This window comes from Formica exsecta, unplaced genomic scaffold, assembly GCF_003651465.1.
Source record: "Formica exsecta isolate Colony F162 unplaced genomic scaffold, ASM365146v1 scaffold33, whole genome shotgun sequence".
In the NCBI taxonomy this organism is placed as follows: Eukaryota; Metazoa; Arthropoda; class Insecta; order Hymenoptera; family Formicidae; genus Formica; species Formica exsecta.
In genome coordinates this window covers 145,447-169,811 of record NW_021850553.1, presented here as the reverse complement: position 1 = coordinate 169,811, position 24,365 = coordinate 145,447, and the positions used below count along the sequence as shown (strand labels likewise).

At 37.7% G+C, this 24,365-nt stretch overlaps 2 protein-coding genes across 2 annotated transcripts in view; both read left to right on the top strand.

Moving 5' to 3' along the window:
* Nucleotides 1-11,557, top strand: part of LOC115238279 (DNA ligase 1-like) — a 40,577-nt gene extending 29,020 nt beyond the window's left edge. Inside the window, exons 2-4 of the mRNA XM_029811962.1 lie at nt 6,996-7,296; nt 11,245-11,477; nt 11,543-11,557. Of these exons, the coding sequence (XP_029667822.1) occupies nt 6,996-7,296; nt 11,245-11,477; nt 11,543-11,557 (549 nt within the window). The remainder of the gene's footprint in view (nt 1-6,995; nt 7,297-11,244; nt 11,478-11,542) is intronic.
* Nucleotides 11,558-11,607: 50 nt separating this feature from the next.
* Nucleotides 11,608-24,365, top strand: part of LOC115238239 (vascular endothelial growth factor A-A-like) — a 37,748-nt gene continuing 24,990 nt past the window's right edge. The window contains exon 1 of the mRNA XM_029811875.1: nt 11,608-11,870. Coding sequence (XP_029667735.1) covers nt 11,625-11,870 — 246 coding nt within the window. The 5' untranslated portion in view covers nt 11,608-11,624. The remainder of the gene's footprint in view (nt 11,871-24,365) is intronic.

The window sequence follows — 24,365 nt, the reverse complement described above, 5'->3', positions numbered from 1 at the left end:
TATTTTCGTCATTCCGAGTTAAATTTTTATCCTGTATCGCTGAGATAAATCGGTGTCGAATAAGTTAGTCGGCCACCGAATTCACATTGTGTAAAATTTTAATGAAAGCAGCTAGCGAAATACCAGATTTATCATGTACATAACGACTGTCAAATAAATTGCAATGAACACTTCGACGGGATCAAGGGTCAAAAATATCAAGCCGCGCGAAATATCTCTTGCCACCATCAAACAATTTTAGTCTAAAGTTTGTTTCAGATTGGCTACGTTTAATGACATTTTCAGCAAAATTAATATAATTTATTCTGCGACTAAAATACTAGTGTATTGCGGCAAAATAGATGTCTTAAATAGCAACAATATTTTTTTTCGCGAAATGACAATCAGATCGAAAAATTTTCAGTGATATTCTCACATATAACGATGTTATTTATAAAACGCTTCAATCGGAACTTTATTTCACAATGTTTTGACCGTGAGACGTGTCGACGTCTCTCACGAGACGGATAGCACTCTTTCGAGTACTTTCATCTTGAGAATTCCGTTTGGGCCGTTGCCAATTTCTGCGATAGAAAGAACTTTATTTTCGGTGTAGCACGACCTCGATAAAAATATTCTTAAAAGTCTCCGAAGACCAACTCTTTCGTACTTCGGTCGGAACAACTAAAATAACTTCGACTTCGATCGTTTCTATCGTCAAATTAAATGCCGCCGAATTGGATCTACATCTAGTACGAATAAAGCAATATTTCAAACGTAATCGCATAAATATCGTTTGATGGAGAAAGTGGTCAGAGTGCTAATAAATCGTTCAGCTTGAAAAGGCCAAGAAATTATTGCTTGGACGGACTTTTAGCCAATACCGATGCAATAAATGCATGCGGCAATTAATATGTCTCACATGAAAGGCAAAATATTAATTACGAAAGCAGATATTATCAGCTTCATTCGATTTTTATTTCTTTTCTCTTTTTATAGTACCATAAAAATAAGCATAAGTCGTAATCCCTCTTCTCTGGATTGTAAAAGTGATGATATTATGAGTATCTGTGATATTTACAACCGCGAGATGCCATCATTATTTATTCTATAATAAAATATCGCAATTTTATTTTAATATGTCGCGATATCGTAATTATACAAGTGCCAATTTTAGTTATTTGAATGTTTAAGACAGTTAAAACATATACATCAGCATTTGTCTTTACATAGGTATAAATGTTAAAAAATATCATTAAATCTATCGCACAATTATATATAAGATTTTCTTTTCTATTTCTGCTATAACTGGTAACTATATTTTAAGTAACAAATCTTTCTATACATTATGTACATTTAATTAATCTAAATGCATGCGGCAATTAATATGTCTCACATGAAAGGCAAAATATTAATTACGAAAGCAGATATTATCAGCTTCATTCGATTTTTATTTCTTTTCTCTTTTTATAGTACCATAAAAATAAGCATAAGTCGTAATCCCTCTTCTCTGGATTGTAAAAGTGATGATATTATGAGTATCTGTGATATTTACAACCGCGAGATGCCATCATTATTTATTCTATAATAAAATATCGCAATTTTATTTTAATATGTCGCGATATCGTAATTATACAAGTGCCAATTTTAGTTATTTGAATGTTTAAGACAGTTAAAACATATACATCAGCATTTGTCTTTACATAGGTATAAATGTTAAAAAATATCATTAAATCCATCGCAATTATATATAAGATTTTCTTTTCTATTTCTGATATAACTGGTAACTATATTTTAAGTAACAAATCTTTCTATACATTATGTACATTTAATTAATCTATTTATCAAGATATTTATAATCTTGCAACTCTCAAAATTTTATTAACGTGCATAAAAATACTTTTAACAATATAATGCACTTTGGTATAATGTAATTCTATAGGTATCAATGTGTGAATTAAGAAATATATATGATAAATCATTGTATTCACGGTGTGTCGAGTAATCGGTAGTCATATCGATTAAATCGATCGATGGGCACACAGCCATTCTTATAAATAGCTTTAAGCCATTGCGATGGGGATCATGATTCGTCTATGGCCGTCCATGTCTAATGTCACCGACTCGCGGTAGCAGACAGCCTGGCAGCGACTCGATTCCTTTCTCGGAACGATCGAGACTGCATTTTGTATGGCAATCGCACAGCGTCGGCGTGCCATGCCTCCTATACTTCGTTCTGCATTTTTGTTGCGTTCAAGAGTAGTAGCACGGAAACAATAGAATTGGTCGACGTTATCGTAATTAATGTATCTGCGATACAAGATATCGAAATTTTTTAGTTTAGCTTCGTGATGTCATAATATTATTAGAATGTCGTCAAGTTTAGTTATATAAAGACATTTAAACATAGTTTAAGACATTTTAAATACGTACATCGGCATTTATCGTTGATAAAAAATATAATTTAATCAAAGTCAAAATTTTTTTTTTTTTTTTTTTTGCACATTTGAATTATGACTTTAATGTATAAAGAAGATTGGTCGCTTTATCAATATAAACGGAACGAAATATCTCCCGGTCGTATCCATATGTCAACGTAACCGCCCTTAGTTCAATGTGGGTGGTCGTTTTATCATTTGTTTTGTTTATTTATTTATTTAGCGCGGAGATCGGCTATCTAAAATATGATCGATTTGCCTCAAGTCTTATTGTATTGTCTTCCAGCGCATTATCTGATGCACGAATATTAATTCAATCGGATATACACGCCGTGGGCACGTTACACTCTCTTGGGAGTACACCAGAAGAAGAAAAAGAACCACGAGAACTCGTCCATCGGAGGCAATGAAACATTGTCGTAATTATCGCCGCAAGGCTAAATCAAAATCTAAGATAAATGATTCTATTAGCGTACGCATATAGCAATATTTGTGAAATTATTCGATTACGAAAATTCACGCAAAACACAATTATTTACAACTATTTCACGCTTGCAAACTCTCTCTTTATCTTTTCTCCTCAAAATTTTGAATTTTATACTGACTTATCACGTCGATCGCGTAAGCTATGCAAATCCGATGATACGGAGAGCGGATCTCCGTAGAAAAATTATTGCGACGTCGCGGGTCCCCGCAAGATTTTTGGGTGGTCTACGCAACCGTGTACGATGGGCGAATCTAATATTTAATAACAGGAGGTGCACCGAATTATGCACTAATACTTCTTAATATTCGACGCACCGCCGTGAGCTACGTTTTTCAGGGCGCCCCGAGAACCGCCTTCTCTCGCTTACACCCTCCCTTCTTGGGTTTTTACACTTCTAGACATTCTTTGCTCGATCTAATTTCTAACCACATTCGTCGTACGTTGACTGGCTGGAAATACCAGCGTTCCGTTCGGTTGGTTTTTCTTTTTTGTCGGCATTTAACCGCCGTCTTGATGCAAGAGGTAAACCCGCTTTACCGCGGCCACAAACATTGTATATACTACCTGATTACCTTGCAACTGTGCTCAGCCAGCATTCGAATAATTAACACGTATTAGCGCGATGAATAATGCGGTAGATAAAGCGCGAATTATGTGAATTTACGAGTTCTTTCGCACTTTTCTCGATATGTATACGCGAGATATGACGTTATCGTATTTGCGTACATAGGCATTTTTTTTTTTTCTAGCACTATTCTATCGCTTTATCATACAAAAATTCCGGATAAATTACTTGGTAGTATCTCTAGAAGATATAGCGTGAATATAATTGCATGGCCAGTCACTTTTTATGTACATACTTGGCTTTGCGACGCTACCGCATCGCTTGATAATATACGACCGCGTGAAAATTCCTACACATATTGATTTATACACGTATTCAATCGCGAGTAGCCTCGTAAAGTTATGTAGAGTGTCGAAAGCGTCGTTAATAAAACGCTAACTCGTAAAATATGTTGATTATTTTTACATTTAAACTTTTCAAAATGCATATTTTAAAATACCGATCTTTTTTCAATCCAAAATATCGCATCATCCGCGTAAACAGCGATTCATATCAAATCTCATGTTTTTATTGCAATAAAAGCAACAACGATAATGTCTGCAATAAACAAGTTTCTTCTTATGTCTCATTGCCAGTCCACGACGTGTAAAAAAAATTGTATCTTTTTAAGAATTATATTTTACTAATGATGTTCAAATATAATAACATAAAAATTCGAAAAGTGATGAAATTAATTAATATTCCGCTGGAAGACAAAAAGATCCGGATGTACATCATTATAATTTATCAAACCATTCGCAGAAGTTATTAAAGTTTTGAAAACGGGGATAACAAGACGTGAAACATGTCGCACCAAATTCAATTATCAGTCGCGTAAGTAGAGCGATTACCCGTCGACGCGACACAGAGAGAAATGGAAAAAAAATTTTCGACGTTATCACACACAGAAGCGATGTATGTGGTCTAGTTTACAATAGTCAAACAGTCGGTTATCAGTTACGAACGTCGTTACAAGCAAAATCCTTGAGCACGAGCTGTCTGAAAATAGATTAAATAACGATGTCGACGACCCCAGATTTTTATCGTGAATTTTCACAACCTCGTTAAATCGCAGACGTGCAGCACGCGGACAGACGAATTCTCGGCGGCAATCAGAAACGCCGGCGACCCTTGATCCCGGGTCGCTCGTAAAATCCAGGCACTCGATTCCGAGAATCATTGACAGCGATCGTGTATGCTCCGTACGTATAACAAGTGTATCCCGGCCCGTTCTAACACCCTGCCAAGGTTATCTTTATCGTGCCGTAAATACGATTCCGTGCACTTTAATGCAGAGTAACGGTCGTTACGAACGATCGCGACTGAGTGATTCTTCGCTTTCGAGAATCGATGCTTTCACGGGTGCATCTGCAACTGTGCGCGCGATTCAATATATATAAATTAAATAAGTAAACAATTTAAAATATAGATATAAGACGGAAAGAGTACTATAAATATTAAGAAATTATAGAAAGCGGAGAATAAATGAATACTGACGCAAGGGAGATTTACAAATTAGAGATTCGATTTTTGCGCGTCCGAACGCAGACGATATCTAAACTCGAGATTCAGAGGAGCCGCGGGCCCATTTTTAAACCGAGGTATTGGCTGACCCTTCACCGATCCTGATTCCTTCGGGATCGTTAACGATAGTACATATCGGGATATATATACTTGATACGTTTAAACATCGGAATATATACCCGATACACTTAAATTTATCGACGGTCTAATCCGCTTTCTGCGAGCGAGGATCAAAGCGTTTGGCAGATATTTTATGGTGAATCTTCGAGTTCCGAGTCTTTTCCTCCCCCATCGAAGCTTCTTATTCTGACGTTTAATAAAAGGCGGATTTAAATAAGCCGCCACCGTTTGACTTTCACGATGTTGCCCTCGACAGATTTTTAAATAATTAAAGTAGAGTAAAAATTTTTTTCATGTATTCCAATTTCTAGATAAAAAAAAAAAATTAACATTGATTACGACAAATATTAACTGCAATCTTAAAACTTACAGAGTAATTATTGATCTCATATAGTATGATACAAATATATAACAGTTATATGGACCACTTCACATGTTAAGTTTTAATGTCATAGTATACATATGTACCAGAAGTTTCTAAACAATTGACCTTCGTCGTTAGAGCCACATGTTGCACAACGTGTGCGAAGGTTGTCAGAAACAAAGGAGCTTCTGTAAAATCCTGTCTGCAAGTTCAATAACTCAAGAGCACGATGCAAGGAACTCTCGTCTCGTTCGCAGAAACTATTTCTCATTAGGGAAACAAATCCTTTTGTACAAGTCGACATCTCAATCAATGATAGAGGAGCGGCCCGATCACGATCGATACACGATAAACACGGTAAACGTTTGCGCAATTTGATTCATCGCCGAGTGCCTGCTTTGCACCAACTACTCATTCAGGAGACCGATTAATTTATCCCCGTTAAAATCTCATTTCGCAATTCGTACTTACTGTCCGCGGAAAAGTTATAAACAGCAATTGCTCGTATAATGCTAGATAAATTGGCATTCAATCTTTTCTTCTTTACAATAGCAAATTTAAATTTTTTCGCGTTTTTAAACTGACATAACACGAGTGTGAGACTTTTTCCTTTTACAAATAAAATGATAGATTTAAGATATATTTAAATTTCAAAAACAAGTAATTTATAAAAATATTTTTCAACATATATGCAGATTTGTGTTCAATACATATGCAAGTCTGGACCCCCGCTTTTATATTAGTTTTTCTTAAATTTTTATCATTGCTACGTCCACAAATATCATCAATATGTATAGGTGATTCGCGTATCTGCCAATAAAACGGAAAACGCACGCGGAATTGAAAGTACGTGACAATCCCCAAGAAAGTCTGCCTAGATTCAGCGCATGCAGTCGCGTGTTTTTATTAAGCGGCTCGACATCAAAGACTCCAGATGTTGCAGACAGCGATTAAGTAGGTCCCCGCTCTCTTTGAGCTCGCGGATCGACTATCGTGAAGGGGAGGGGAAAGCAGAGGTGCATACAACGCGAAGAGAGAGATGCAAATTCGCCTATTAAACTTATCTCGGGGAAAAAATCTACCGAGGGTTCACGGGGACGTGTTGACCACCCACGATCAAAAGGAATCGCCTCGAGGATAAATATATGCGAACATTGCACGTGCGTCGGCTGTAAATAGTGTTACATATTTTTTCATCTTCCATCATTTATCCAGTTTTCTTTCAATTATTACATATGAAAACGAAAATGTAAGAAATCAAAAAATTAAAGCTGCGAAGAGTTAACATACCACGCGTTTGCTTCTCTCTCGGGAATTCTTTAATTAAAAGATTAATTTTGATTGTCTTTTATTTTTTTATTATATTCGTTTATTTCTCACATGTTTATATATATGTTATTATGCAAATAATTATATATAATATTACCAATTATATTATTTAATTTCTTAAAAAAATTTTCCAATATATTACTTGCGCAGGATTACACGGACGATGACAACGGCGACGAGGACGAGACCCTCGCCACGTCGACGACCACCACGACCACGACAACTACGACGACTACGACGACGACTACGCCGAAACCATCGATCAATCAGCACTACGATTACAGGGACCAGAGGGCCTACGATAGCGGCACCGGGACTCAATATAACGGATACCAAGCAAAAAACGACTATCCACCGATGTCTGCGCATAGCATTCACAAGTGGCAGTCGCTAGGCACTCGCGAGGGTGTCAAAGAAACCAGGAGTAATATGCAGCAATACAACAAAAACGGTAAGAACGAGCGCACTTCAATCGTTGAGTGCGAATCAACGACCCTCAACATTTTCCTTTCGCGATAGTATCTTCATTGATGGATAAAATGCGCGGGCGATTGGGATGCGTATTAAAAGAGCAGTTTGTAAGCGATCGCGATCGCGATTCGCATCGTGATCGGTTTATGCAAATACACGCGTAACTTCGTTTTGTATTTTCACCGTTGATCTGACTCAATTAATTTTAACAACCCACCGAAGATGCTCCGAAATAGTTATTAATCGTTATTAAAAACCACGCCGGTGGTCCGTTCTTAGTAGCGATGTTCAATCAACGTAATAATACAGCTATATTTCTCGAATGTCGGGGATATTGCAGTAATTATCCATGTACTTTTCATCGTGCATACATGCGCAAGTGTTTGTTATACAAAAACTCACGGCGCACTTATCCACCTATCTAATGCCTTGCACGAAATAGCCTCGCGGATGTACGCGGATGTTCGTGAAAGACGTAACAGTAATCTCTTTCAATTATGAAACTGAAGTCATGAATAAATCAATCGCCGATCACCAATCGCGAACGAACAATGTATGCATGTCCGCGATTCGACGCGAAAAATCGAACGTGTACCTTGAGATCCGCAACATTTCATTGTAATCGGAACGTAGTATATCGCACGCAATTGACTGTCTAGTTAGTGTAATAGACGTTTTTATAATTATCTGCCACACACGACACGCAATATAAATTTGCCCGTGCTATATTATTCCGATTGCAATATAACTCCTAGCGCACGCCTGTATTTATCGCTCGAGGCATTGCACCTTCTCGATTGATGCAATTGCGCAATCGCCATTCACATCTGTTTTCGAAATAAGAGAAAGAGAGAAGGAGAATTGCTTTTCTCACTGATGTTCGCTTCTAACGAGCAGACGTCGATGTAACAAAATATGTTTTTATACTGTTTGTAAAGAAAGCAAAACATTTATACCCTTACATTCGCGTTACTATATTGACATTTCCGTTTCTCCAGTTTTATTTCTTCATTAATACACATACTCTATAAATCTTATACCCGGAGTCTTTCGAAATCTTTTTTTATCCTCGCAATACTTTTTACCATCAATTACATTCAATATGGAGCGGTCGCTTCTTACTGTGTGATTAATCTTTCATATCGAATCGCGAGGTAACGCTCTCGATTTCGTAATATCGTGAACGGAATTTTACGAAAGACATCCAACAAAATTCGCAGGCTATTAATATGTAAATTAATAACGATGATCGTATGTGTACACGCGCACGTGCGCGCCGCGAGATTGTTGGAGATTTTGATTCATATCTCGGTTGATTAAAATCGATTTATTATCACTCGCTATCTCGCTCAAAAGACTGCAACTTTTTTTTAAACAAATTATCTTCCGTGCATATTTAAAATAATTTGTATTTTTTATTAATTATAAAAAAATCTTTAACTATCTTATGCTTTTAACAAAAAGAGAATTACGATTGTAAACAATATGCGCGATAAGTCAATGCAGAACGCGTAAAACTTTCATGGAAAGCATTCGCGTAGTTGTCATGGATGATATCACATTCCGTTAACTCGCATAATCCTGCATATTTGCAACGTGGTTTATTCATTGGGTATGCTACTACACCCTGACTACAGAACCAGTAGACACCGTTGATCAAATACTTTTACGCTGACTCAGAGAGAAAGAAAAAATATAAAGACGGCATAAGTTTGTGCGTACAAGACTAAATCAACTGAAGAAAAATGAAAATGCATATATAAATAGAGTATTAGTTTTATATTTCCAATAATTTTACAGTTTCCTAATAGTTTAAATAAATAGTTTCGGCCATTTCCAACCGCAAAAAAGAAATTGCATCAAGACAAACTTGAAGTAATTTATCCTAATCAAAATTACATATAAAAACAAAATGCGCTAATATTATCGATAACTCGATTTTGTAAATTCCTTCCTATATCAATAAATAAATATACGTGGGATTAACGAAATTTATATGTATAATGTACATGTCACATGACATTCTCCCGGGCTTATTGAAAAAATTATAAAATAGTGAAAGAAGCGACCGAATCTAATCCTTTTCTCTCATAATATATTCCGGAATACCTTTGAATAGAGGATGCGCATGGTGAGGGCACATACTTCAGAATTTTCGATGCTCGTGCCTCTATTGTGAACGCGCCGATATAATCTCGTGTCAGTCCCGAGAGTAACGCCTACGTCGGGAATTAGCATAGCGAGATCGTCCCTCGAGATTAGGTCGGCGTGAACAATTCCGCGCGTATACTTCCGAAATCTCTTCCAAAATAAATTTAGTCGAGTGCGCGCGCGATGTTGAAAAACATTTTTCAACTCGGTAAAGCCGCACCGTTCAACTTGGATATTTTAATAACTGATATTTATCGATAATTATATCGGTCATACTCGCCATTAAAACAAGCATTTTTTGTAACAAAATTTTAGCCACTAGCACTCGGACATCCGAATTGTGAGTTAACATATTATATTATAATTATATATATATATATATCATATCGTAATAATAATACCTTTCACGCGTAGCCAATTCTACGACGATCAATAAATTAATTCGCAATTCGACGCAACAAACGACACTTTGACGAGGGATAATTCGCTGGTGCGCATAAACCGTTGGAATTCACCGCATCGCAATAATTTTCGATTAAAAACGACATGGCACCTCGACGCCGTATTCATGAAACGCGCAGCCGGCGAACTTGATCCGATTAACATCGTTAATCAACGCACAATCGAGTTGCCTTTTCATCACAAGTGATCGTAAATTTGCAATTTAAAGTTGTCATATTTTCATTTGAAAATACGACACCGTTATCTCGAGCTTCTTCATTCGGAATAATCCCGATCGTAAAAATGGAAAATGTTAAATGACACAAGAAATGTGCTTTCTCTTCACTGATCATATAGCAAGCCGATCTCGTGACTCGCGATCACCACATGATGGATCTCTATTCGCTATTCTTCAAATGGCATATACCGTCTTTAAATTCCTTTCCATACCGTTGACATTTCCCCGCTGTTATTATTTGTACTAGAATTTACCGATTTCCCGCTACAATGCGGTTTCTCTGCGCGCTCAAACGAATTATGCGGAATGACAGCGTCGCCGTAATTATCGATGATACGTGAAACGCGTGTAGAAAGCGATTAGTTATCTCCGCGCTGAATCAATAGAAAGCTCTCGTGCCTTATGTCACTTAAATGTTGAATGCATCTGCGCTCGCGAAGCGAACTACCCGCCGTGATCTTTCGGTTCCGCCTGATGTCTCGATCTTGATCACAGAGCCTCTCGCCTCTCTTTTTTTCTTTTTCTCTCTCTTTCTCCGTATATTACTAGTAACTAAATGAGTCTCTCGAAATGAATAAATTTGATGAACGAGTAACGAAGATTTGTTGCGATAAAACAAACTTCTTTTCTAATCTGACCTATCCGCTCCCGTCTCTTTTCGTTTTATTGCCGTGGACGTTTACTAAGGTGTGACACTAATTAATGAGATATATACGGAAGTATGGTAATACTGGCTTGTTACAACATGCAGAATGTTTCTTTAACGTAATTTTTTAAAGATTTTGTATGTAAAGCAATCATTCAAGCTGAATTAAAAAAATTTGAAGTTTTCTAAATCCTAAGATTTACGAAAGAGTTGCAGGATTAAAAGAATCATAAAGAGAAACGCATTACAAATCACATGTCATCGTCGCAAATAAATGTATCTCAACTTTCTAAAATAAATGCAATTGTGTTACGCACCGAGAACGAGGTTGGATTACGCACTTTTTGCTCTCATTAGACTTGGAAAGTTTAGTCACGTCTGCTACCTTTTCACAATTATTGCATTAATGACCGCGTGAGAGATTAACTTTACCGATCCAATGTTTGCCCTAGGTGCTGAAATGAGAGAGGCCATTCAGCACGCGATGCAAGTCAACAGGGAAGGCAGCTGTCAGTGGCCACGTGCGCGAGTCATTCCGGTACGTGACGTTTATCCGAGTCCGTCAACCACCTACGTCCCACACTGCGCTATATTGCACAGGTGCTCGGACGACACCGGATGTTGCAGATCGGAAGCGCTCACCTGCGTGCCGAAGCACTCTCATCGCGTCGAGCTTTTTTTCTACGTAAGTCCAGCATATATTTTCTCTCTTTTTTTTTTATAACAGCGTTATTCATTTGCTCTCATTAGACTTGGAAAGTTTAGTCACGTCTGCTACCTTTTCACAATTATTGCATTAATGACCGCGTGAGAGATTAACTTTACCGATCCAATGTTTGCCCTAGGTGCTGAAATGAGAGAGGCCATTCAGCACGCGATGCAAGTCAACAGGGAAGGCAGCTGTCAGTGGCCACGTGCGCGAGTCATTCCGGTACGTGACGTTTATCCGAGTCCGTCAACCACCTACGTCCCACACTGCGCTATATTGCACAGGTGCTCGGACGACACCGGATGTTGCAGATCGGAAGCGCTCACCTGCGTGCCGAAGCACTCTCATCGCGTCGAGCTTTTTTTCTACGTAAGTCCAGCATATATTTTCTCTCTTTTTTTTTTTATAACAGCGTTATTCATTGTTTTTTATTTCTACAATTTTTATACAATATATGTATATCCAAATTCAATGATATAAAATCAAAATTATCTCGCAATTTTATCTTTCACAATTTATATAAATAGAAAATCCAGATCAGAATTAATAATGACATAAATATTATCGAAGACTCGATACAAATTTATTCGCATCGACATACGCGACAAATTTTTCACCCACTTTGACCGCACAATTCAGCGTGCCTCATCATAGAAACACGCGAATCCGTAATAAGGATTAACTGCCGCGACGCATAATTTGTCGGGATAACATATTAAGCGAATTAACGGCGCGGCGTAGAGTGCGAACCGGATCGATTGAACGATAAACGCTCTCGTAAACGTCGGCTCGCTGTATGCCGGATAAATCTCGCCGGGAGAAAGAGGCGCTCGCGCGTGATGTCAGACGCAACGAGAGATGGATGCACCGACGTAAAGAGAAAGACTTTATCCGCGCGCGGCGGATGAAAGTATCATTAATCGTGTAAACCGTATTGCGGACGATTTATTAGCAGCATATCACGAGAGAAGCCAACGATATGCGAGCATGATTTACGGACCCTCGTCGCGATATCGTACTGCAAATCGCCGATGAATTCTTTCTCGATTCAAACGTTGTACGAACGATTACTTTATACACGCAGTTGCTGTGTGCATCCTAGTAAAACGATCGAGTTTTTTTTTTTTTAACAGAAATGCAGGCAGTGCGTTATCTCGCGGAATGAAATGCCCGCATATGAAATGTCTCTTATCTATGTAGAAATAATTACGGTAATTGGTCTGATTTCAAGTGGACGTATTAATGTCACAGAAAATAAGTAGCATTATGAAATAGCTCGACGTGTATTGGCTAATTAAATTATTTTGTCTTTATCTGGCTGTTAAATAAGCAATCAGATAGAGTCATGAATTGTATACTGCAAAGTAATAAACAATCCTGCAATTTCACGCTCGATAACCCTTAACAATCTTCACAGTAATATTCGTGTAAATATATAAAAAATCATAATTTATAAAATATATTTAAATCAATTATAGTTAGAAAAACAAATCTCGTTTTAATTGTGAAAAAAAAGTGTAATACTTCCTACGATATTTCTCAACTTTCGCACCATTATCATTAAGATGTAATTAAGATCGCGGCAAGACGGATAAATATGATTGTGGCGTGTGCCGCGTTGCGGTAATTTGACGGATGACACGCGCCGTCGTGGTTGGTGGTCCATCGCGTCTCGCTTTAACAAGGCAACTGTGTACTTACACGCGCTTCGTATATGCCACGCGATGGAAAATTATTCCCGGAAAATTATTAGTCGTTTCGTTATGCGTGACTCGTCGTCGGCATCGATATATGCGATATTAATGCCTGCTCACAATCTGCTATGTTAATAACAACCCCAGGCGGTCGCACGATGAGCAAGATTTATAAAAACGAGAATCGTTATTTTTTTTATTCGAATTTCATTCGGATTGATATACCTATAATTCGGCAGAACGGGATATTTCCGGGGGAAATTTTTTTCACCGCGGTACACGGGGCGATTAAAAAGTACACAAAGAGAGGCCAAGTGCCGACAAAGGGTGCAGTTTCGGCCTTAAACCTTCATTTAACGAACCGGTAGTCGTGATTGTGCAACCGATCCGCGTTTACGGGTTAGGGATTAAGACCACCGCGGCTTCTCTCGCAACCCGATATTTTGCTGCATCGTTTCATCGCGCGATTACGGAGGGCTCCGCGATCAACTTCCATCTTACCGTCATTCTTGGAAAGCTAGCATGACTTAACCCAATTTCAATTACATCGTGATATGCACAAATTAATTGACTTTTAAAGTATAAATACATTTATAATTTATGAAACACAAATGTAATAAATATCAATAATTATCAATTAATTAAAATACTTTTTAATACGCCCAAACATAAACGCTATTGACAGATTTTACTATTTCCAGATGATTATCCCTCACATTGTAAATAAATTATCTGTTTATTTTGCGCAAATTCAATTTTAAATACGATTCATATAGCCGCGAGTTATATTCAAGCGTTATTACGAGGTACGGCGACCACATAAGGCATCTACGTCATAAATATGCAATTAAAAACAAATACGGCGAATCCGTTCCTCCCTCATTATACTTATCGCCAGCCACATCGGATTAATTACTTGCCGAAGCTTTTGTCGCAATTGCCGAGCCGAGTCTTACCACTGGTGTATTATTATCCCGACGTAATGAATACGTAATGTCATAACTGCATGTATAGGGTGTATCATAAGTCACTTCGAAACTGTACAATCGAACGAATCGAGGAGAGAGAGGCAATTAACGATTTAATTTTATAAAAAAACCTAATGTTTTTTAATAAAAATTTACATGCCTGATTGCGCGTAATAAAAACGATAAAATATCAAAGTTTACTCGCATGAAATATCGTATTGCTGATTAATCTGGTTTTTTTTTTACGCAGTATACATATAACAATCGATGTTATACTTAAGTAATTGCTCCATGAACTCCCGCATAAATCGTGTCGAATCGGAATGCGAAGGAAAATCGAAAGTGAATAAGAGACTCTGACTCACGAAGAATATTGACCCTTGATCTTTCTTTCGATTAATTGCGAGCAGACGTTCCTCCAACTTTCTCTGGAAACTAGTGATTTGTTGAATATGTTAATCTGTACACTCTCATTATTTCTGCATTAAGTTGTTGTGCGAGTAATTTATAGTTTATAAATGACTGCAATCGCCCGTATGTTTTTGTCAATATTCATTATGGTGATTTTAAAACGATTATAGAAATCGTTATATATTGCGCGACTTATGAAACTTCATCGCATCAACGTTTCAATGACCCGATATGAAATTCGAATCCTTCGATACTGGATATTTAATGAATCAATTGATCCAGTGATAAATGATGCACCCTATTTATATCGACTGCAGAACCGATAAAAGCACGTCGGAATCGCCGTCAATCATATCTTATCACTGCGAGAAATTTTTGATAATTGAAAAAGGGACGTCTATCTGGAAAAAAAAAATAGCGATCATTATTTTAACGACGAATAGTCTCGTCTTTTAGTTATCTCTCATACTCATCAAACAACAATGGTCACATATAACGTTCTGCGAGAACGACGACGAGGGTTGTGGTCAATTGCCATCGATCATCGCTCCGAGAGCGTTTAACGCTCGCCACAGCCCATACTAATTTCCTCCTCGTAAAAATTAAGCTGTGAAACGATCGTGCGAAATTACATGGGTGCACATTGGGCCGTTAAAGCATAAGTCATCAAATTGCAGAAGTGATTCCTAACTAAAAATTACCAAACTGCAAAAGATGATCTGATTGCAGGAAAAAAGCTTGTCTCGTCAATTTTTAAGTTGTACGATTAAAAGAGAGAATAATAGTAATAAAATATATCGACGTATTTCTTGACTTTACGAAACTTCGTAAAAAACGCTGTATCACGCTAACAAAACAGACGACCCTTGTTCAGCAGAAATAGGTATCGAATGCCCCTCGTTAGAGGTGAGTTCTTAAGGTTCTTAACGATGCTCTCTCGCTCGAGAACAAAAATAGGCGCGATATAAATTCCAATAAGCGCCCGTATAACTGCCAATACCGAGATGTGTAATAATGCCGCGGGTATAATTTGCATTTTACCATGATCACCGTCCGGCTTTGCCACGTAGCATTAGCGTAAGCCGACTATTGTGGGAAACGGTAGTGGGTTAGACGTGAGGAAACGCTTATTAGAGAGCAACATGTGCTTTTTAGAAATATCCAAAGTGAGGATAATCTTTGCGAGTATAATTTAACTGGACATAGTATGCTTTTGAAGACTTGACTAAAAAAAAATCAATTAAATTTTAATCTTATTCAATATATAAATATAATTTTTTTATAATTAATTCGTTCCTTTTTTTTGTATTTTATTCTTTTATCTCATCTCGTGTCTCCCTCGAGAACATTCCACGCTGTTTCAATCAATCGACACTTATAGTGACGAGTCCTATCATGTCATTCGCGACTCTAAAAGCGTATCTGAATGCGGGAGTCTGTACTCAAGGGTCGCAGGTCTCGGAATGACGTGCGTACAAAAAAGTCGCAATGGATATGGAGGAACAAGCCGCGGCAAGTGACAAGATACGACGGGATAAATTTATGTTGCGAAATCGATAAGCGTGAATATATCCGCTCTTACAAGCAGGAACGGATTAAGAATGTCTGAGGCTCTGTCGCGTTTCCTCCTCTCGACGAAAGGCATGAGAAAGAAAAAAGACACCCTGGACATCTCGTCCTTAATCGAGCAAAAAACCGGTGAATTCCGATTCGTATTCTCGAGCAAAGCCGCGTGAACAGAATTGATGGAGTTATAAAATTGCGTTTTCAATTTGCAACTATCCTTGTACAATTAGCGTTCCTTCAAGAGATTCAATTACTAATTGTATCGATATTTATAAATTGAAACAATGGATAAATCATTGAAACCAATTATGTCTGATAAAATATAGTCGCGACGCGTTTATACGACAAGCAGACAATACACGAGTTATCGAACTCGGAATTTTATAAGACGCGAAAACGATAACTATACGACTGAGCAGTCGACGTGTAGCTTTCTTCAGTATTCTTTATCTCGCCGGAGATTGTTCGATATCTCACAACCCACGCCCGATCGACCGGCCAATTGAGAGCACTGATTGTGATAAATGTTGGGGTTGGGGAACCATTAGGGGTCACGCAGTTTGGAATGCGATAAATTCAATGGGATATATCGCCTTTTTTATCCGCGGCACTGAATGCCAAAGTATTGTAGAATGCGTGCAATTCCGTTGCCGGTTACGACATCGAGAATACGTACGACTGCCATAAATTCTCTGGCGCATATATCTTTGTTAATATATTATCGAAAGAATTAATATCCACGCGGTAACGCCTTTATAACAACATGTACAAAAGTTGCAAACTTGTCGATATCTCTTCCATAATTTATCGTATGCAACTGGTCTCTAAGGCATGAAACAAACGTGCACTGATATTTATACCGCAACGTGATTTAGTATTACAATTAAATAGTGCAAACAGTTGTTAATAATATATAGCGTTAATATTTATATTAATATTAATATTTATTATAATGTATTTTAATACCTTTATAAAGTATACGATGCATTCGCTTTCTGCGAAAAGAAGATAACGAATAAAACATGAATTTTTAATTTATTTCTTTTTCATGTTTTTAAATCCTATAAATATTTTATATTTTCATGATATATAACAATAAAATGTTAAATTAAGTTGCATTAATGTCAACTAATAATCTCTATAATATGAAGCTTCTCTCAAGTTAGGGACAATTGTATTTATGGCGACTCTAATAAACAATATCAAATGCGAAACACTATAAGTTTAGACACAAGACGCTCCATAAGAGACGCTTCTTGGTCTCACTTAAAGACGAAAAACGGAGAGGTGAGAAGGCATCATCTCGCTTCACATCACTCAAGAACAGTTGTCGCGACGCCATGCTCCAGTTACCCTCTATTATTATACCGCACAACCCCTTTCAACGGTTGTTTGTCGATGCCGAGATTCAGATCGCGCTCGTTTTCGCGTACTTTTCATTTTTATACCTCTTTAAAATCCCCTCCCGTTCACGGAATTCTCTTCAGAGAATTGATCCTGGCCGATCCGATACCGGGCTATTAACTTCCAACTTCCAACTTGATCCACAACGCGAGCCGAGTGAGTCAGTTTCGAGTCGAGAGCCACACTTGGCCAAGTATCAAATTCGTCGCAGACCAACGTGCAGCAAGCATCATGACGAGTGTGATATGAGCGTGAGCTGGATACCCGGACACAAAGTGCGCGAATTTAGAGTTGTATAAATACCATAGCTTCCGCGATACCGAAATACACTGATTTATGGAGACCCTCTGAATCGTCAAGCCGCTTCTTCTCGCATCAATTCAGCATCACACGCGCAAGCAACTGGGTTAACTGTCGATCGTTAAAGTTCTTTAGAGAGAGATTCATTTGACGAATGATGAGCTCGTCAACAGAACCGTCTTTATGAACGTATATGAAAAGCGGTGTGTCGAAAACACGAGAGTGGACTAATCGAAATTATTAATGGTCGTAAAATTTGACGTATTTATAAACGTGTCGAATTTACACGCTTCACGAAAATCCTTTCGTCGACGTTTTCGTTCAAATTAAAATTTCACTCCCTTTTCGTCAATCCCGTCTCTCGTTTTTCTTTTCGCAGAGAAGAAAAAAAATTCAGAATGGTCGTTAATAGATACCTGCACGATGGTCGGCGCACTCGAAATTAAAGAAGCCGCCGCTAAGACCCTCGTATTTCACGAGGTTTAATAATGCCTAACACTCTCGACAATCCCGGACAATCTCCACGATTCGCAAACGGCTAACGTTGCTCGCACAAGAATAAAGCGCGCTTCCCCAAAGTTCGGACCGTGTAGATTTTCTACGAGGATAATCCCACGCTAATGCGCTCTCCTTCCTGGAACTCCTCGTGTGCTTTGCTGCGGCAACCGTCCGACAAAAAGAGACGCGACGTTTCGCTTGATATTCCGGTAGAAGCGCGAACATGAATAATAAGTTAAGCACGTAGTAATATATCATACATGAAAACGTGGGGTTTCGTCGAATTCCATTCGCGTGCAGCATATGCTATGACAAACACATCAAACAGTAGAAATAAAAAATGAGATCGAAACGGCTAAAGTGATCAAGCAAAGTTATAGATTATCAGAAAATTATATAATTACATAAACATAAACATTTTTCATATCAAAAATTTAATTAAGAGAAATTTATTATTTTTCAAAATTTTTTTTAAATGTGTAATAATTAATTTTAAAAAATTAAAGATACTATATTTGTATTTGATTTTCTTTTCTTTTACGATAACGTCCGTTCTCTCGTTGAACGAATTATATACGTACATTAATTCAAAGTATAATAGTGAATGCAGCTTAAAAGGTACATTTAGGGATCTGAGACGACCTGAATCTTTCGATATCGGCCTGCTATTTATGCGCCCGTACCATTAGTTATCGCAAAAGCGTTCCAAGTGCTGCATAGATCCGAGATGCCTTTTCATAGAAGCCTTTTTTCGGAGTGTCCTGAAATGTTTCTACGTTCAAAGAAAGAAGCGGACCGAAGCTATTTTTAGTAATCCCGGATTTTACCAGGTTAAGTATTTTCGAGTATAATATTCACTCTTCTCTACTTATAAACTATGAGTACCCGAAGCTGTGCAAATTTTGATACAAATGTCAACGACGATAGTCAAGCTATCGTCGGTGATCGATGCAAACAGAGGTTTTACAGTTTTTTCAAGTACCTAACGAAAGTGTGCGAAGGAGCAGACAATATCGGGTTGGACTTTGACGAGGGTAACAGCTGCAGCGAAAAAGGCCGCAACGAGCCTGTGCCAAGAATTATAATGCCGGCCAATGGCGACACACTCGCCGAAACGCACGAGACAAAAACGAGTACACTCGTACTTTCATTGTTTTGTATTTCCTCATATTCACTTATGTGTGCACGCGTACACGACTGCTGCTGGATGACGTGGCGTCGCCGAAAATGTACCCGCGACGGCGCGAAACTGAGTTGAGACTGATTGATTAAACTGCGCCGGCGAATAATGGCGGCAAACGCAAAAGTGACAACAAAGATAATCGTGCGACATGATAGAGAGACACGATGATACGATGCGTCTCTCTATCATGTCGCGCGATCATCCTTGTTGCCAATTATCTTTGTAACCGAATTCTAAAATTCACCGCCACCTGCATTTACCGGATTTAACATGCGAGCGTTACCGTGTTTAGCATTGCAAATAGATTGTCGCGACACACAGAATAAGACATAAATATCATATGTTGAATATAACCGAGCCTGATTCTCACAGATAATTAAAGCGATAGATATATAAAAATATCTACAAATTGTCGCACGCAAAATTGACGCAAGGATAAAAACGGGTATTTGTGAAAATTCGCGAAAAGAGCCAACGAAAAAAAATTGCTCGATTTTTCTTCAGATTCTCTTTCACGGTGAACAAATGGACGTCTTCTTGTTCGGAGATATTTTCTGACACGCGCACCTGCGCCGGCGGTCGTCGCGCCGGAAGGTAAGAAGAAGAAGGATGTTACATTCTCACGGAATGTGGTAGATCCCAATCTGGGGCGGGAGAGAGTGCCGGTTATCGTTTTTAATGGTTTTCTCGAGTCGCTACTTTTGTAGACCGCCAGCAGAATCGCCCCGACCATCCTCGTTAGGTTTCTGAGTAGCCGGAAAAAGGACCCCGCGCAAGATTAACGACGCTCCCGAGCTCGCAATATGAATGGGATCGTAGCGTCAGCGTGGACATGCACCCATCATTTTAATGGGACCGTCACGTCGATGTGGGTCCTCCTGTTTCGGGATTACACGCTGACTGAGCGGTCTGTCTCGCACTGACAGGTGCCGCCGAAAACGTCAATCGGATATGCACTCTTATCGCGCTCTAAACCGCTTAGAAAATTACTTAAAAACTGTTTCAACGCTCGAGCAATTAACGTAATCTCGAGCAAAACTATATTAAATGTAGCAGCTGAGTAAAAAGGCGAATATTACTTGCGCGTTCTCTGGAATCCTTTTGCTGTAATTTACCGAGCTGTAATGATTGCAATTAAAATCTCTCGAGATGTCAACAACGCCGTTGAACTCTCGATGCAGGACTTTTACGTGTGATAGTAACAACTTTAATCATAATATTTAATCTGATTGCGCGCAAATGTTGGTTGTAATTATTCGTTATCTCATTAACATAAACTTATTTTAATCGAATAAATATCGCTAGTAATATGAGTAGCCGACTTGAGTTTTCCAGGAAACAAGTTCTCGAATTGCTCTTGTCATGTAATATCCATGTGATTATTAAGACGCTTTTAAATAACGTGTACGTGGCGAAAGAGAGAATTACATACGAGAAATTGATCTCGATTTCGCGAGTCGCATGATGAAAACCGAGCAAAAGATAGACGGAAGGGAGAAGAAACGGAGTCACGACTTCCTTTTCCGTTGGATCGTAGCGCCTCGCCTACTCGCGCTGACCTCCGTAAGGGTCAGCTGTCAGGTATCGATAGTCCCGCCTCGTACATGCCAGACATGCTCTCTCATGCTAAGCATCGTGTTATTTCTATTTTTGCGTTCAGACGTACTCGGAGAACGTGCCCTCTCCATCGCCGTCGTAAGCGCGTGTATGTGTGCACGCGTATATATTCTTACATAGAAAACGTCTGACACGTCTTTTAGATTGCAAACGAGCGCAATGGCGCTGGTCCCATCAGATATGCTCTTTCTACGCCAGTCAATGAAAATGATCGCTTTCTATATCGTACGACCGAGAGAGAAAAAGAGAGATAAAGTCGCGATCGAAATTAACTTGGCACGATTTAATCCGATAAGCCGACGTGTACAAAATACTGTTGAGAGGTCGTGATATATTAACTCAAACATATTTCTTGTACTCGATAACAGATACGACATGGATATATGAAAAACATTTTCCAACAAAACTGATAACAGAGATTTCATACAGAGTTTTATACTATCTCGCGTTACATCGTCTTAATCGATTGTGATTTCAATATATAATACAGTTGCTGACACAATATCATATTGGTCTTCATTGTCATGGTCTTCATTTTACGTACTACGGCAATATCCATTCGGCAATCGATTGTGATTTCAATATATAATACAGTTGCTGACACAATATCATATTGGTCTTCATTGTCATGCATTTTTTACGTACTACGGCAATATCCATTCGGTTGCCACGAAAGATCAAATATGAGACTATTTTCCATAATTGACATCGATATAGATTTATATATCAATGTAAAATTATTGACTCAACACTATCACGAGTTCCAGGAAGCTGACACTAGGCCGCCGTTTAATTCTACAGTATCCGACATTTAACCTTCATCCAATCAGTAAACTGTCAAAACAATCCTTGTGCATTAAAATAATAAAAAAGTGTTCGATTTAATGAAGAATCTCCCTAATAAATGCAATAATAATAATATATGATGGTGCGCACTAAGAGAACACATACAGGAACTGCAAAAAACACGTATGTTCACATCAAGAGAGTTAAAACATTGACAGATTTTATGCATGAAACAGCGGAAAAAGAAACGGCGTTCAATGTTTTGCGAGCTTCTATTAACAGATTTTACGAGTAATATCTCATAGACGAACGAAGTAACTTCTACCTGACGTTTATTTCTTACGGGATTTCTCTTTTTGTCCCATCTATTCCATGAGAAATTTCGCTAAGTTTCTTATATCTAATATAAAAATAGAAAATTACTTGTAACTGTAAATATTGCACTTTTAAAACTAGTTTCATAGAATTCATAATATACGACATAAAAAATTTATAAAAAAAATATTTAAACATTATTATAATTTTTATAATAACATTGCGTTATAAAATATAGATATTTATATTATCATTTATTCTGAAGGTATTTCTGCGACTTGATATTTTCGTGCAATTAAAAAGAATTGAGAAAAAAGATAAACCTATATATGTTTTATAAATGTATCTAAGATTCAGTTGATGAAAATCATCAGAAATCACATTGAGAATATCAAGTCATCAATTAACTTTAATAGCTAAAAGTGATGCATTTCTGTTGCTTTTTCTGTTTCTGCTTACGGTATACAAATCATGCAGCTCGATAACTGGTTTGCGTCATATCAAAATAAATAATAAAACGTAAAGCTCAAAACTAGATTCGAATTCAATATTTCTATATGTATATTTAAAAATAACGGCGACAAAAAAAATATATATGTGTATATACTTGCAAGAGATACTGCGACATTTCAAGAATAGAAACTCATCGGAATAATTAATATTTTGAAATGTGCGAAAATATAGTGGCAAAATCAATATTTTACATTACACCTTTAGATTGACAGCGAATTTAGTTTTATATAAAGATAGCAGAAATTGCGCTCGCGAATAATCTTTCCTGTACATTACCGGTTATCGACCAGTTGGCGCAAAAATAATTTCGCTATGACGCACGAATTGGCTTTAACATACAGATCAGTTGCTTCTTGCCCTTGTACTACAAAATTCGTTATCGAAACGGGAGAAAAATTGACTGATTGTCTCTTGTAATTCCCTCGCGTACATCCTTTCGCGGACGTCCAACCGTTGGCCGACCACCTGCGCAGATTGGACAACCTGTGTAGGTACTCGTGTAGCTCGTAATTTACCGTCAGATTCCTACCTTACAGTGATTCTCAGCGCGATCGTATAACCTTACACAGGCTAGTATTTATATTTTACGAGTCGATTTGTTAATAAACGTGCTAGGAAAAATACGCATATAACATTTGCAATGATGCGCAAATAAAATCTTTTACGGAATTAAGAATAAATTTCATTGAAGAAGAACGTAATCGTATCTTTATAAAATCACGTTTATATAATAAAAGATGTTTGTTCAATTGGCGAAGAAAACATATTTGATTACGTAAAATGGCAAATGATACGGATTTTGCAAAGAAATTCTCGAGTTGAAAGCGTCTGTAATAGCGTCTGTAACAGTCGTTTTCTCAAAGGCGCGTGCACGTGAAGCATTTTATGAATAAAGCATAATGAATGAAGCCCTACGAGTATAGTCGACCGTATGAGATACCTCGAACGCACTAAACGGCCATTTCAACATGACCTCTGCCCAGTTGCATTATTTACATGAGTTGGTGTGCATCAATGAAGCATCATAAATCTTGCCGACGATCATTGAAAAACGTATCTGTCTCTTAAATGATCGGCGGATCGTTTTTCATCGATAGGCCACTCCCTTACATCGGGAACTCACCCTGATCCGATAAGTTCCTCAATCTTCGACGACGCTTGTCTCCCTTCCCCCTCCTCCCCCTTTTACGCTTGCAAAATATATTTCAAGAACAAAGGCATATACATGAGCTTCCTTATATAATCCCAGAATTACTTGATAATCTCGGCTATATAAGTTTATTAAAAAAAGTAATTTGACTCTAAGAGTTCATCAAAATTATAACCATCATAAAAAATATGATTAAATCTGTGTATAAAATTTCATTTGTGTTCCCTTTACCTACCTCGCGTCTTGTATATTGATGTACATCATTATTAAGGTAAGTTGCAGGCGGTTAATTTTTTTTGCTGCTTAAAATATATATAAAATAATATATATGTATATATATATATATATATATGTATATTATGTATAGAAATGTATTTATATAACGTAAGAAAAATTTACTTTACCCTCTCCGACGTATTTCGACGCCACCGATCATATTACGAGACTTATTTATTCATG